The following is a 15896-nucleotide window of genomic DNA, read 5'->3' on the forward strand; positions in this document are numbered from 1 at the left end:
TAGAGGGGAATGTTTGTGCAACACGTTCCTGAAAAAATGTGTATCTGGAATGACAGTTTTCGGTTACACAAAACAGGTGCACACTGCTACCATTCAAGTAACATTTTGTTCTTTGGTGGAACAAGATGAGACACACTCAACTCCTAACACACACTCCTGTAGTCCAAAACTGCCATTGTGTTGTTTTGGGAAGAGGGGCAGGAAGGGAGGGGGGTAATGGGGGCAGGAGTGCATGTGCTCCAAAAGACAAAGAACTTTCCAGAGCATTCCTTCGAATGTTTCAAGGACACTAGGGAGTTCAGCAGCGTAGCTCTCGCCACCTAAACTAGTGATTCAGCAGCAACTATTCAAATCTGAACAGATCTTACACCTGCAGCAGTACACGGTGTTCATTTTTTCTTCTGAACGATATCAGTAGTTTTTAAAGTAGCTCGGTTCCCCGTTCGTGAGCAGTGCACTACGTCTACGGAATGTGCACTAGCGCCGGTCCATTTTCCATCCCTACGGTCACATACACACGGTCCACATCAGCCCAGAGGAGGCACTTCACATAGAGATAGTAACTATTAAAAGAGTAACCTGACTTTGTACTCTTGAGCTGTAACAAGGCATGAAAAGAGGATCAAAAGTAATACAGGAAGTCTAAACGTTCAAGCTTTACAACGACATGGTCGACAGGCAAATGGAATAACTTATTATGCCTCCCGACGCTCAACCTATTAACAATATTGCATTGCAAAAAAGGCATAATATAAATTAGATCTTAACTCTATCCTCACAACATTTATAAGAAATAACTTTTTGTAGTCGGAATAAAATAGCAGCTTCATGGGCAACGTATCCTGACGTGAACTTAAACTAGGCCTGGTGTTATTGAAAAACATCAGCCTCTACGCAAACCTTTTAGACGAGCTTGCGTTTCTGACGAATGCGTTCGCCCATTACGGGAAAGGACTGGAACAGGTTTTGCTGCAATGGTAAACGGAGCAAATAAAGATGCTAGTGTGGGGAAACATAACATGATGTGGTGTGAATGCAAAACTGTTACAGCCCAGTACTACACATACATTGCTAAATACAAAAGAAACCTCTTCCTTTCGGGAGTTTGCTCCCCCGATTTACGGTTTCACAAAAACAAATTTAGCTAAATATCATTAATTTATATTCTACACCATGCCTATTGTCAAGGACAGTTCAAGGATAAAATATTTAAGGCTTCTGAGGGGCAAACAGGGAGGTTATGATACTGGGAGTCACGGCTCCACCACTCGCTCATCTGCAGTTGCTCCACCAAAGTCTGACAATACCCATGCTCCACTGCCAGATGGCCTGCCCTGATAAAGGTGGAGAGACTCAGTCGATGTAAAAGTCAAGGGAGAACATGAGAAGAGGCACAGGTAGACCTGAGAAAGAGAGAAACTCTCCATGGGAGTTAAACCGTGGAGCATGGGATGGATCAATTATCGAATTCACAGAACAACTCAACTTAAAATGCGTCTTTTGTTTTGGTTATTTCCCGTCGAACAGACTTAGACTGTCACCGGCGGTGCATTTCAGCTATTTTAGATAAGACCGACATGACACATCAAGTGCCTAAAGTGGGAGGAAAATGCAGTGGCAGGCTTCAGCTGACACAACAGCGTGTGACGGAGATGGAAGTGATCCCGCCAGGGAAGAGCGGTATGGTGTTAATGATGGAGCAAAAGCAGTGAGCCAATCCGCCCCAACACAACGCATTCACACCTGCTAATCACACCTCTCAGATACAGTAGCACAGCAGTAAAGCCACAGGCTAGCCCGTGGTGCTCATTTATATTGCGCTTACTTCAACACACTTCCGTCATCCAATTACGGTCAAGCACGTCTTTCCTTTAACGATGGACTAACGCACGAGCAGATGATGACACTCTTCCCAAAGGTAGCTTTGGGTCGGCTGCTAAACTTAAGTCCTGTAGTGAGTCGAAGCCTGCCGTCACTGTCTCTTTCCAATGAAATTCAAGTAGTAACAATTAAATTGAGAGACAAAATAAAACCCTACTCTATGCAATTAGGGCACAGCACAAGTCCCGAAGCAATTTCAGTTTACAGCAGTCTCCATTTAAACTGAAATCTAATAGGATAATCGAGAAAAAAAGAGGGAATAAAAAGGATAGTGCATTAGCTGACACTTCAAGGGAAGGATTAACATTGTACACAATGTGGCTTGACTCAGCCCTAGTGTAACATTTCCATCTAAGACTTTAACCTGATTCATGTTCAACAGTCTGAAAAAGAAACAGTCTTGTCATATGTGCATATCCCAGTATCAGTTTGCACTTTCATATCGATTCAGAATTAGTTACAAAAAGCACAATATGTAAACATTGAGAGGAACAAAAATAAAATCAACCTCTATACATTGTACAAGCTGTTAGCTTAGATGGAACAGCCAAATATTTCAGTATCATGGCACCCCTTAAATGTCTTCATTGAGTTAGTACTTCAAATCTCAAGTAGGCCTAAACTACATACAAATGGCATTTGCTGGGAATTTCTTAAATAATGGACATTTGCTAATCAAAAAGAGAAAGGAAATATATGCGTGTTGTGTGGTACATTTTTCATTTGTATAACACAGACCAGATAGGAATGGAAAAAAACAGTGCTGATATCATAAACTGATGCTTTTATGACAAAAAATTATTCAAATAAACAAACTAAAATAAATAAATGCGTACAGCGTTTTCCAAAAGCTACTTATTTAAGCAATCTAAACTACTAAAATTAAAAGAAAAAAAGTGGCACATGGGGGTTCAGCTTTGTGGTAGCCACATAAATCATTGTACTGGAAACATTCAGTAGATCACTTGCAAGACTGAGAACGAAACGGGAAGAGGGGGAATTTTTTTCCTTGCGCTCAGAATAACACTGACTAGCGTCAAACAAAAATAAAATCAACCTCTATACATTGTACAAGCTGTTAGCTTAGATGGAACAGCCAAATATTTCAGTATCATGGCACCCCTTAAATGTCTTCATTGAGTTAGTACTTCAAATCTCAAGTAGGCCTAAACTACATACAAATGGCATTTGCTGGGAATTTCTTAAATAATGGACATTTGCTAATCAAAAAGAGAAAGTAAATATATGCGTGTTGTGTGGTACATTTTTCATTTGTATAACACAGACCAGATAGGAATGGAAAAAAACAGTGCTGATATCATAAACTGAAGCTTTTATGACAAAAAATTATTCAAATAAACAAACTAAAATAAATAAATGCGTACAGCGTTTTCCAAAAGCTACTTATTTAAGCAATCTAAACTACTAAAATTAAAAGAAAAGGGGGTTCAGCTTTGTGGTAGCCACATAAATCATTGTACTGGAAACATTCAGTAGATCACTTGCAAGACTGAGAACGAAACGGGAAGAGGGGGAATTTTTTTCCTTGCGCTCAGAATAACACTGACTAGCGTCAACTGGCAGCAGCTCATCTGTACCCTGGGTGGTGGATGTGCACATTTCTACTATCACCTGAATCTGTGGCCCTGCTGACTGATGCTCTACGCATCTTTGCCATTGTGCCAGGATTCTGCGCTCGGAAGCAGGGCGCCTGGAAGTCGCCGCCCATGTACTCCATGGTCTGCATCAGGTTCGTCTGACTGGAAATGGCTGCCCCGGTCCTGTACTGTGCTCCGGGGGTGCAGTCTATGGAGGCCCCTGAAAGGCCCCCGTGGAACGGCCCCACCAGGTCTTGAGACCCTGAGCTGTCACTGTTTGGCGTGGGTAGGATGTTGTTCCAGGGAGGCTGCATGTAGTGGCCGTTACTGTAACTCATGTGCATCCCGTTGACCGGAGGAGATGGTGTTGGTTTATCAGTTGAGGGCTTCAAGTTGAAGGGCTGTGCCATGCACACCTCCTGCGGGTAGCCCATGTTCTTGGTGAGGAACCCCGGTCCAACTAGGGCCTCTCTAGGGAGATTCTTGCCCTGGTGAGCCGCTCCCTCCGGAAGGTGCTGAAGGTGTGCCAACTGGTGTTGCCCCCAAGGGCCCTGCTGACGTTGTTGCTGGGGTAACTGTGGCTGGGATTGATGCTGCTTCATGTCATTGTGGTAAAGAGGCATCCTGTTCATGGCAGCGATGTCAGGCAGTGGCAGAGCGGGAGCAGGACCGCCTTTATCAGCGTTACCAAGGATGCAAGAAGGTGGAGGACCGACACCGGGATGGGTGCACACCCGAGAGCTCGCATTGATGAGCTGGTTGCGGCTGATGGGACTGGGGTTGGCGATCTGTCCTTCACACATGGAGGTAGAGCCCATGCCGGCCCGAGCCTGGCAGAACTGGTTGATCTGATTGACGATGCTGCTCAGGTCACTGGGCCGGTTCTGGTGCAGGCTGGCAGCCATGGAAAGCGGGATGGTTGAGGTAGACACAGTCACATTGGGAGGGGCATCGGCGTCGGGCAGCTTGCGTGGCATCTGCAAGCCTGCCAGGGGGGGCTGTAAGACCCCGGGGGCCGGAGGGCCGGCGCAAGAGGCCTGTGGCATGGGCTGGGATTGAGAGAAGCCCTGGGAGTGCTGCAGGTGCACCGACTGCGCCATATCGGGCAGATGCCGGAGTCCTTGCGGACCAGGCAATTGTGGCTGCTGCTGCATGAGAGTCTGTTGGTGGTTTAGGGTGTGGTGCGGTACTGGCGGTTGGTGAGCCTGGCTCTGATGTAAAGCCTCCTGGTGGGCCAGGCTCTGCTGTGGTTGTAAACTGCTCTTCTGCTGCAGGGACTGCGGATGGGCCTGCAAGGCCTGAGAGTGAGCGAGACTCTTCTGGCCTAAAGGAGTCTGAAGGTGTGGAACAGTGTGAGGAACATTTAAAGTGCTGGGATTGGCGTAAAGCCCACTGTGCGGGTTCATGATGAGCTTAGGGAGAAAACGGGCTCGGCCGCCTTCGATGTCCTTGAGGATCCCTTTGACAGGGACTTTGACGATGGCCAAGAGGCCCGTCCGGGTGTTGACCTGAGGTGGGTAGGGGCTGTAGCGCTGGCTGGAGGTGTCGAGACCGTTGACGGTGCGGCGAATATGCTTCCTCTGAGGTACTTTGACACTATTGGGGAAGATTTTTATAGTCAGTGGGTTATTGGCAACTTTCTTAGCATAGGCATCCAAATCCGCTGGGGTAGGATAGTGTGCTGATCTCATCCTCTGTGTAGTGTCCCCTGTGAGCAAGAGAAGGCCAAATATGAAGGGTACTGCAAGAAATGTGGCGCAAATGTGATAATATAAAACTGCTTATCAGGGCTCTGACGGAGCAGGGTCAAGAGGCAGAGCTAACAAAGGGACAAACTAGGTCAAACGTACATGCAGTCTAATCAGAACAAAGCTCATTTCGGTTAACGGCCATTTCTTACATTTCTGAAGTCCAGTGTTCATCTGCGTGTGCGAGAGAAGCTGGAGGGAGGGGTTTGATACCGGCAGACAGGCCAGCATATCACAATGAGACTAATGCAACATTGGACTCTCACTCCTCATCACACTGCAAAGGAAACAGTCACGTCAGGAACAAAAACGGATTCACATCATTTGTCTCTTAAAATACATGGTGTAAAAAAAGAAACATTGTCTATTTTCTCCTCCGAGGGTGCCATTAAAGAGATCCAATTTTACGTGTAGATGAAGGTTTAATGGAACACACTGCAATGGGAATTAATGAGAGTAATAAATTATTAAGAGGACATTTCTAGTTTAATTAGTGGTGGTTTGCTGCAACACAGCAGCAGAAGAAGCAATAATCAGAAAAAAGACTTGCAGATTGAAAACCAGCACACAGTGAATATCCCAACAAGCTAAGTAAGTAATACTGAGTAGAGCGTGCTAGTCAACAAATGACATGATTTACAGCCGGCCGCAAGAAAACGGCAATCGCAGAAGTGTACAAAGACCCTACCGTTGCTAATTCACCTGAACATCCATCAAACGCTGTAGCTATAGATCTCTGTAATTGCCTCATTGTAGCCATTTATTTAAACATCATGCATTCAAGCATGACCTTTTTTAAATAGCTCTCTGAAACAGCTGGTGTCAAGGCCCACTGTGCACACCCTGCAGTTTGAGTGTCAGGAGTGCGATGCAAACGCATTCTCCCATCTGCCTGGCAGGTGCCCAGGGGCACGGCAGGGGATGCGGCAACACGACCACAGGCCACATGCTCCCAGCTGACTCCTCCAATCTGAGATGTGCAGGTGTCAAAAAGTGCAGTCGAGACAGAGCCTGACATGTTCTGCGCACCCAACCCCCAGCTATTTTCATCAGGGAGCTGCTTTTAATTTTACACTGAAGGAGGTGTTATCAGCCACACTGCCTTAAACATCCTGGATTTGTTTAGAATCAAAGATGACCCAAGCACGTCCCGTTATATCATCCCCAAAATGGACCAATGGATGGGGGAGTTGTTTATTTAGGTGGTGCTCTACAAAAAAAAACTTGAACTGGGTTCAACATCTAAACGAACTCACAGTTCACAGCTCTTACAAGCAAATACTTACATTTAAGCTGACACACATTTATGGTCTTAATTAAAAACAACAGGAGCTTTGGAAGAGCTGAGCTACATTGTGAAATCTCAAACACAATTAACTTAGCCAATCATAAAACCAAAGCACTTTGAGTTGAAAGTACAATTTGTGGTTGCCATTTCATCCACCCTATAATAAATCTGCTAGCCACCAAAGTTTGCTTAGCCACAAGCTACATGCATTACATTTATCTCAGATCAGCACAGACACACTTACACAATTTAGGGTCACTGTAGCACACATCTGCCCTGTAGATAAGATGTATCCGGTTGGCTGAAGGTTTGTCGTGCTCATTTAACGCCCAGCTAACTACTAACCAATCTAAAAGGTGATCAGAGTGAGATCTCAGCCTGTCTTGGTACCTCTGTCTCTACACTTGCTACAACTACTAGCATATAGCCTGTGTCTTCTTTGTGCGAGCCACTGCCCGGCTTTCATCTCACAGCTTTTTAAAACCGCATTAAAATGACCGGATGGGAGGTGTCGAAAGCGAAACTTACTCTCTGGCTTCGGGATGAGACGTGTGATTGTTTAAAAGAGCATTTTGCTGGGTTATTCGGCACCTGTACTCTGCTTGTGTCGATAAAGCGCTTGTCTAGTCACTGCTGCTGCCCTGTGCCCACTGCTGCAGCCCATATCCGCGCATGCGCAGTAAGCTTTTCCCACGTGTGTTCCTCGCTGAGGTCGAGGAAATGCGAAGGTAACTTGGGTTCAACGCGCCACCTACTGAATGGGAATTACACTGGTTAAAAGAAATTATTATATTATATTATATTATATTATATTATATTATATATAAAGAAAACAAAGACTAATTTTAAAACCCTTAAGTTTTTTTTTTTGCATTTTTGTAGTCCAGGAGTCCAGACTCCTAATTTAACATTTTACACTATTGCATTAAAAATGGCTGTAATACAAATATTTTATTTTATGTTTTTATGTGAAATGATAAAAAAAAAAATTTAAACCCTCAATATTTTTATGTGCCCTGACTCAATATTTGTCTCTATTGCATTAATAAATGCTGTAATATAAATATTTTTATTTTGTTTTTATATCCCAGTGAAAAAATAATAGTCCAATAAAAACATTTGTAAAAATTATTTTTAAAGTCTATTTTTAAGACCCTTAATATTTTTATGTGCCCTGACTCAATATTTGTCTCTATTGCATTAAAAATTGCTGTAATAAAAATATTTTTATTTTGTTTTTATGTCACAATGGAAAAAAACTAAATTGTCCAAATAAAAATATTTGTAAAAATGATTTTAAAAATCCTATTTCTAAGACCCTCAATATTTTATGTACCGTGACTCTATATTTGTCTCGATTGCATTAAAAATTACAGTAATACAAATATTTTTAATAAATTACATATTTTTTTAAATAAATCAAACCAATATGTCATTTGGATTTCTGTTTTTTATGTCACAATGCAAAAAAAAAAAAAACGTAGTAGTCCAGCCTTTTTCATCATCAATGTCATATCATGGTATACATATAAAAAAGTATAATGGTACCATTTGATACCATCAGTTCACTATAGTACTACCACAGTAAGTCTTTCTTTCTCAATGTAAAATGTATAAAAGCATAAAATCTACTCCTGAGGCCACTAAAATTAAAACATAAATGGCGACAGAATAGGAATATACATTTAAAAGCTAACAAAATATGTGGATAAACATGTAAAAGTGAAAAAACTAAATATCACATGCACAACACATAGAGTATATCCATGCAGCTCATCAATAAAAGCACAATCAATATATACATGAATACAGTCAGCATTTACAGTAATCATGACAACACACAGTCTGTGTCTCAAAAACTAGTGAGCTGCCTATCTAGACAGCATCTTTGGCCATCATAAGCACCTTCGTGCTGTCTAGGCAGGGAACTCGCTAGGTTTGACACCACAGCCATACAGTATCACGTACCACCCTTCCTTCCTGTGGCGGTGGGCAGGGTCGCCTGTGTTGACAAACATTTATTCTCTCACTAGGGCGGAGATTTTTTCATTTTGCGAGTCAAAAAGCTGCTAAATAAACGCTTTATTAAATATACAGGAATACACACGAAAGGATTATTGTTTGGTATTAAATGCAAGTATGGGTTGCTGCCTGACTGTTGGACCAAATGAAGCGCTCGTTGTGTCAGGTATCGTAATATATGTGTTTTTACTATAACTTGTAATATTAGGAGTTTAATATTTATATGCAATTATTGCATTCATTCGTTAATGAAGTGTGCATGTAAATGTTTGTTTTCACATGTACTGTTCACTGTGGTAAATAATATCATCCAGTCGTGTATTAGCTAGCTACAGCTAAGTTACTACGTTAGCTCATCAGCTCTTCCGCATTTACACGAGTCATTCATAACTGTTTAAAAAATTGTATCATTTTAACTTATCGTTTTTTGAAACGTATGATAAATTCGAGCGCAAACATATTCAATTGCGAAACTCAGTGTTTGCAGTTATTTTCCCTTTTGTATCTTATGTTTGCTAGGTGCATCCCGTTACACTTTAATAGTGATTTAATATTTGATAGCTCTTTACATTCATTCATAACTAAATATACTATTTTTATCGAAACGGCCACTTTGATGCTTAACAGTGATATGGTGACGTTACATTGTGCTGATTTCTTTAAAATGTTGAGAAATGGCAACGTGAAGTAACATTACTGTTTAATCTCCAGCATTTAGATAGTATCAGATAACATTACCATATTTACATGGTATTCCAGGGTATCTCCAAGAATATTATAATACTACCATGGTACATTTGGTCCAAAAGACCAAAGAAAAATTATTTATTATTACTTTCAAAACGTTTTAAAAATGTATTCTATTCAAATTATTTATTTATTTAGTTCCTTTAATATTATATTATATATATATATATATATATATATATATGTGTGTGTGTGTGTGTGTGTGTGTATATATATATATATATATATATTTTTTTTGTGTGTAATAGTAAAATGTACTTAAACATAAATTTTATTTCAGTTAGTTGCCAAGGCAAAATTTCTCATTTTCATTTAGTTTAACTTGATATTAAAATGACACAAAAATAACTAAAACTTTTAAAGCTGAAATAAAAATCAATAAAAAACTATATATACATATTTAAAACAACAACAACAACAACTAAAAAAATGACAAAACACAAAATTACTAAAAACTTTCAAAATATATACAAATAAAAAAAAATAAAAATATGAATTAAATCTATAATAGTGTTTCAATTATACTAAAACAACACTAATGGTAGTCAGAGTACCATGATATGACTTTTTAGTAATGTATATATATATATATATATATTCAGTTTTTGTGTAAACTAAATCAAGTAAAATGTACTTAAACATAAATTTTATTTCAGTTAGTTGCCAAGGCAAAATTTCTCATTTTCATTTAGTTTAACTTGATATTAAAATGACACAAAAATAACTAAAACTTTTAAAGCTGAAATAAAAATCAATAAAAAACTATATATACATATTTAAAACAACAACAACAACAACTAAAAAAATGACAAAACACAAAATTACTAAAAACTTTCAAAATATATACAAATAAAAAAAAATAAAAATATGAATTAAATCTATAATAGTGTTTCAATTATACTAAAACAACACTAATGGTAGTCAGAGTACCATGATATGACTTTTTAGTAAGGGCATCTTTCATAGCATCTTCTAGTTCACTTCATGTATTAATCACCATTGAACTCTGTTCACACAGATCCTATCCTTGTAATGTTTGACTGTGTCTTTTGAGATTATCACTGCAATCACAAGTGTTTCTTCCCCTCTTCTAGGTGCCTGTTGTGGGTCAGACGCAAAGACATATGTGGTGGGAGGCTGGGCATGGGCATGGTGGCTTATATCAGACACACAGAGGTAATGCCAGTCAAATAAATGAGGATCACGTTTCACTCTGCAGTGCAGTAAATGTAGTCAAAGTTCACTAAAACAACACACAGTCAATGTTTAGCTGTGACTATAATGCCTGACCTTAGAAAACTAAAAGGCACGCCTGGTCAGGTGTGTTTGTCAAACCAGTTTGGCTGTATAGAGGTCTTCAGAGATTGCTTTAAGAGATACTTTTATCATATACATCTTCTGTCGTTACTATTTCTGTTTACTTCTTAAATTTCCATGATCAGATGAATTAGTTGATTTATGAGCTGATCTGATGCTTTTCTATCGAGCGTTTGCTTCATTCTTTCCTGTGAACATCTCTGATTGCATACTGAATTTCCTGTCAGCCACTGCCATTGTCTTTGCACTCTTGTCCCATTTTTTGAATTCTGCAACGCTGACAAGCTTTGGTAAATCAGGTTTTTCTTGCTTTAGGCATTGTTTAGTTATACTTAAAGGTTGTGTTTTCCCACAGAATTACACTAGAGATTATGACACTACAGCCTAAGTGTGAAGACGTGGAGACAGCGGAGGGAGTCGCTATTACAGTTACAGGAGTTGCTCAAGTAAACACTCAGAGCTCATTTACTGTTGTTTTATTACATTTATTTTTTAGATTTTCCATTATTTGCATCATTATTGCAGTCATCATTGCAGCTTAGTATCAGTACATTGTTTTTGGGTCTTGAAAGTTATGGTATATAAACTATCGTTCAAAAGTTTAGCCTTTTTGTGAAAGAAATGAATACTTTTATTGAATAAGGATGCATTAAATTGATCGAAAATGACAGTAAATACATTAATAATGTTACAGATTTATATTTTAAATACTCAAAAAGTCCTGAAAAAAATGTATCACATTTATTACAGATATATTAAGCAGCACAACTGTTTTCAACATGGATAATAATAAGTAATGTTTTGTGAGTAGCAAATCAGCTCATTAGAATGATTTCTGAAGGATCATGTGATACCCAAGCAATGTTATTTTAGTATCATTAAGATACTATTATAGTTTTTATTAATATTTTGAAATAGTTTTATTTTTAGTAATTTTGTTGTGTTTTTTGTCATTTTCATTAGTTTATGTTGTTTAAAAATAAATGTCTGTATAGTTTTTATTCAATTTTTATTTCAGTTTGAGTTATTTTAGTACCATTTTAGGATCAAGTTGAATACAAAAAAGGATAAATGTTGCCTTGGAAAGTAGCTGAAATAGAATAAGTTAAAGTTTAGTTTTTATATTTTATTTTTAGTTTATTTTACTTAAAGTTTTAGTTAAAGTTAATTATAATAACCCTACACTGAACACTGGAATAATGGCTGCCTAAAATTTTGTAATGGCTCTAAACCTTTGAATGGTAGTACGTTTTTTAACTTTTATTTCAAATTATTTTCGAAGAGTTCAAAAAGCAAAATGAAGGGCTGGTTTAACTCTTGCTTTGTGTTTTCATCAGGTCAAGGTTATGACTGACACAGACTTGCTGGCGGTTGCCTGTGAGCAGTTTCTGGGAAAGTCTGTCTTGGAAATCAAGGCTGTGGTCCTGCAAACCCTGGAGGGACATTTGCGTTCTATCTTAGGTTAATAGATAACTAACAATTCCAGTAGCCTCATTAAAATACAGTGCTTATGTGTGTGATTCTATGAAGCTGATGTTCTGTTGCTGTTCTTACGACAGGCACTTTGACAGTGGAGCAGATCTACCAGGACAGAGATGAGTTCGCTCGGCTGGTGAGGGAGGTGGCAGCTCCTGATGTGGGCCGGATGGGCATTGAGATCCTCAGCTTCACCATAAAAGTAAGATGTGTGTGTTTCTTAATGCAAAATCATGCGCATGGACAAGGTGTAGAAGTGACCCGCCTCCATTCTAGACCTCAGTATGACACCTTCAGCCAGTATACATGTATAAATCAAGGGGTGACAGATAAATGTCTTATATAATAGTAATAATATTAATACAAAAATAATATTATAGTTAGTGCTGTCAAATCAATGAATTGCATCCAAAATAAATGTTTGTGTTATGTGTGTGTACTGTGTATATTTATAGGTATACAGTATATAAATACACACACAGACATGTATATATTTAAGAAATACATGTAATATATTTATATATGATATAAATCAATATGAATACATATACATGTAAATATTTCTTAAATATGTACATGTATGTGTGTGTATTTATTTATACATAAAATATACACAGTACACATATATTATGTAAACAGACTTTTATTTTGGATGCCATTAATCGATTTGACAGCACTACTTATAGTATTTCTTAATATTTTAAATCAGCTTTTATTTTTTATTTCATTTATTTAAATTTAAATTTGTTTATTTCATTTCTATTTAATTTAGTCATAATTAAATTAATTAATTAACTTATTAAATTAATTTTATTAATTGTAGTAGTAAAATTGTTAGTAAAAGTAATTATGTGCTTTTGTCATTTTTGTGTGTGTTTAGTTTTAGTAATTTTAGTACTTAAACTTACTTGATTTCACTTAGTTGCCATGGCAACATTTCTCATTTTCATTTACTAATTTTAAAGTTTTTACATTTTTCATATTTTTTTATTTCATCTTTATTTCAATTAATGAATTTTTTAAAATCGTTGTAGTTAACAACCCACACAACATTTCACATCATTTTATGATATATTTCATATCATTTTAAGTCATAATTAAATATTATAATTAAAATAATAATAAATAAACATTAAAATGTAATAAAAAATATTGACACTTGTTTTTTCTTTACAGGATGTCTATGATAAGCTGGACTACCTGAGCTCTCTTGGAAAAACTCAGACAGCGGCTGTACAAAGGGACGCTGACATCGGAGTGGCCGAGGCAGAGAGGGATGCTGGGATTAGAGTAAGAGACTTCAGGCTTCACTGTTTTTATTGCTAATGCATTATCCATTAGATGTGTGGCATTCATTAGCTTCCGTTTTCTCCCACCTCCCTGATCAGGAAGCTGAGTGCAAGAAAGAAATGATGGATGTGAAGTTCTTGGCCGACACTAAAATGGCCGACTCCAAGCGAGAGCTGGAGCTGCAGAAAGCTGCTTTCAATCAAGAAGTGAACACTAAGGTTGGATTAAATTTCATTTCAATCCAGGGCCATCATTTTAAATCACAGTCATCTTGTTAGCTGGCCGGATGTGAGCTTATACATTCACATTTATCAGTCTCAGATGAGAGTGATAGTAATCATGTGATATGTGTCTCTCTTCTACACAGAAAGCAGAGTCTCAGCTGGCCTATGAACTACAGGCAGCTAAAGAGCAGCAGAAGATCAGATTGGAGGAGATCGAAATCGAGGTTGTGCAGAGGAAAAAGCAGATCTCCATTGAGGAGAAAGAAATTGAGAGGACAGAGAAGGAGCTGATTGCGACAGTCAAGCGTCCTGCTGAAGCAGAGGCTTACAAGATGCAGCAGCTGGCTGAAGGACACAAGTGAGTGTGGCTATCTATCTATCTATTAGGGGTGTAACGATACACGTATTCGTATTGAACCGTTCGGTACGAGGCTTTCGATTCGGTACTCTTTACAAACCGAACGATTCGTTGGACTAATCCTTTTACAGCATATTATTCTAGTAGGTTAGATTAGTGCGAGTGCGCATTTAGAGTGCGTTCTTTCACTGCAGGATTTGGTCTATTAAAATGCATTTAGAATGATCACAAATTCAAGATATGGGGGCAGAAAATTTATATATTTACATAATTTCATATAGTTAATCAATATCACAGAAGAGTGCCGTTTTTTCTCTCTCCAAAAATCAGCATGATTACACATGATTTTTACATCTGTCTGTCTATCTATCTATCTATCTACACTGCTCAAAAAAATTAAAGGAACACTTTGAAAACACATCAGATCATGAAAATATCATGCTGGATATCTGTACTGATATGGACTGGGTAATGAGTTAGGAACGAAAGGATGCCACATCGTTTAATGGCAATTAAATTACCAACCTACAGAGGGCTGAATTCAAAGACACCCTGAAAATCAAAGTGAAAAAATGATGCAGCAGGCTAGTCCATTTTGCTGAAATTTCATTGCAGCAACACAAAATGGTACTCAGTAGTTTGTATGTCCTCCATGTGCTTGTATGCATGCCTGACAACGTCGGGGCATGCTCCTAATGAGACGATGAATGGTGTCCTGGGGTATTTCCTCCCAGATCTGCTCTCTCCAAAAATCAGCACGATTACAAATGATTTTTACAACAGTTCAATAAACAAGAAGTTAATTAATAGACTTATGTTTTAGACAGCATATTGCCTGTTTTTGCTCGATTTCGCCAACAAAAATAGTTCCAAACACAGCCACTGCACTGTTTTGCGTCTCTGAGCAACATGATGGTGTTTCAAATGAATCAACCGTTTAAAGGATTCGGTTCAATCGCAATGACTCACTTATTAACAGTGACTTGCTGCCACCTACTGGCGGTTTTAATTTCACATTTAAAGTATCTTTTCATTTTTTTTTCCTCTGCATTGTAAAGATGAATTTTGTCAATACTGACTTCATTTGGTTGGTAACAGCCCAAATGTCTTATCGACTTAATAAATGTAAAACAAATAAATAAAAAAAAGACTCAAAAGGTGATGCACACTTAAAAAAAAAAAAGGTATATATATATATAAAAACATAATGTCCCAGAGGTATTTTATTGGATTTAGGCCAGGCGAGCATGGGGGCCATTCAATGGTATCAATTCCTTCATCCTCCAGGAAACTGCCTGCATACACTCACCACATGAGGCCGGGCAACAAGATGGTACTCAGTAGTTTGTATGTCCTCCATGTGCTTGTATGCATGCCTGACAACGTCGGGGCATGCTCCTAATGAGACGATGAATGGTGTCCTGGGGTATTACTGCCTGCATACACTCACCACATGAGGCCGGGCATTGTCGTGCACCAGGAGGAACCCAGCCAGGACCCACTGCACCAGCGTAGGGTCTGACAGTGGGTCCAAGGATTTCATCCCGATACCTAATGGCAGTCAGGGTGCCATTGTTTAGCCTGTAGATGTCTGTGCGTCCTTCACTGAAATATTGTGGCACTGCACTTTTAAAGAGAATAACAAATTAAACACCACTGAGGTTAACGGAGCGTACAAAACACTCGGGAGACAATATGATCATGAGAATTTGGGTGGGGATATACTTAAAAGTATTTAAAAAATGGCAGTGGCTATTTGCACTAAGTGAAAATAGCATATTTTCTTAGCGATAGATGCTATTTACACTAAGTGCAAATAGTGATGGATTCTATTTACACTATGTTAAAATAGCAGGATTTTCTGATATTTATACTACTTATTGCAAATTGTAGCAATTATCTGCACCTCAGTATTATAGTACATTATAAAACAGTATGCAGTAATAA

The 15896-nt window shown here is 38.4% G+C and overlaps 2 protein-coding genes across 4 annotated transcripts in view; one reads left to right on the plus strand and one right to left on the minus strand.

The window, feature by feature from the left end:
- Nucleotides 1-7231, minus strand: fam222bb (family with sequence similarity 222 member Bb). 3 transcript variants are annotated; one of them, XR_001636992.1, is made up of 4 exons: nt 7044-7231; nt 5380-5504; nt 2939-5187; nt 1-2389 (listed from the first exon to the last, which is right to left on the minus strand). XR_001636992.1 is itself a non-coding variant. In XM_016520518.1 (4 exons), exons 2-3 carry the CDS (start codon nt 5456-5458, stop codon nt 3470-3472), a joined length of 1797 nt encoding a protein of 598 aa, XP_016376004.1. In that variant the 5' UTR covers nt 5459-5504; nt 7044-7231; the 3' UTR covers nt 2562-2889; nt 3427-3469. The 3 variants fall into 3 exon arrangements, 1 of the variants encoding a protein (XP_016376004.1); XR_001637000.1 differs by lacking the exon at nt 7044-7231 and adding an exon at nt 6760-6792; XM_016520518.1 differs by lacking the exon at nt 1-2389 and adding an exon at nt 2562-2889 and having other exon boundaries at nt 3427-5187.
- Nucleotides 7232-8468: 1237 nt separating this feature from the next.
- LOC107715970 (flotillin-2-like) overlaps nt 8469-15896 on the plus strand; it is a 10639-nt gene continuing 3211 nt past the window's right edge. The window contains exons 1-8 of the mRNA XM_016522290.1: nt 8469-8703; nt 10379-10460; nt 10957-11047; nt 11939-12062; nt 12161-12279; nt 13254-13367; nt 13466-13585; nt 13735-13949. Of these exons, the coding sequence (XP_016377776.1) occupies nt 8655-8703; nt 10379-10460; nt 10957-11047; nt 11939-12062; nt 12161-12279; nt 13254-13367; nt 13466-13585; nt 13735-13949 (914 nt within the window). The 5' untranslated portion in view covers nt 8469-8654. The remainder of the gene's footprint in view (nt 8704-10378; nt 10461-10956; nt 11048-11938; nt 12063-12160; nt 12280-13253; nt 13368-13465; nt 13586-13734; nt 13950-15896) is intronic.

The sequence above is a fragment of the Sinocyclocheilus rhinocerous genome, unplaced genomic scaffold, assembly GCF_001515625.1.
Source record: "Sinocyclocheilus rhinocerous isolate Xijiao unplaced genomic scaffold, SAMN03320098_v1.1 scaffold821, whole genome shotgun sequence".
Lineage (NCBI taxonomy): Eukaryota > Metazoa > Chordata > Actinopteri > Cypriniformes > Cyprinidae > Sinocyclocheilus > Sinocyclocheilus rhinocerous.

What these genes read in the sequence shown, in the direction of transcription:
- fam222bb (XM_016520518.1), bottom strand. Translation starts at nt 5,458, where the DNA reads ATGCTGGCCTGTCTGCCGGTATCAAACCCCTCCCTCCAGCTTCTCTCG. An exon ending in GAACACTGGACTTCAGAAAT is followed by an intron (nt 5,188 to 5,379) that starts GTAAGAAATGGC and finishes TCTTGCTCACAG; the next exon opens with GGGACACTACACAGAGGATG.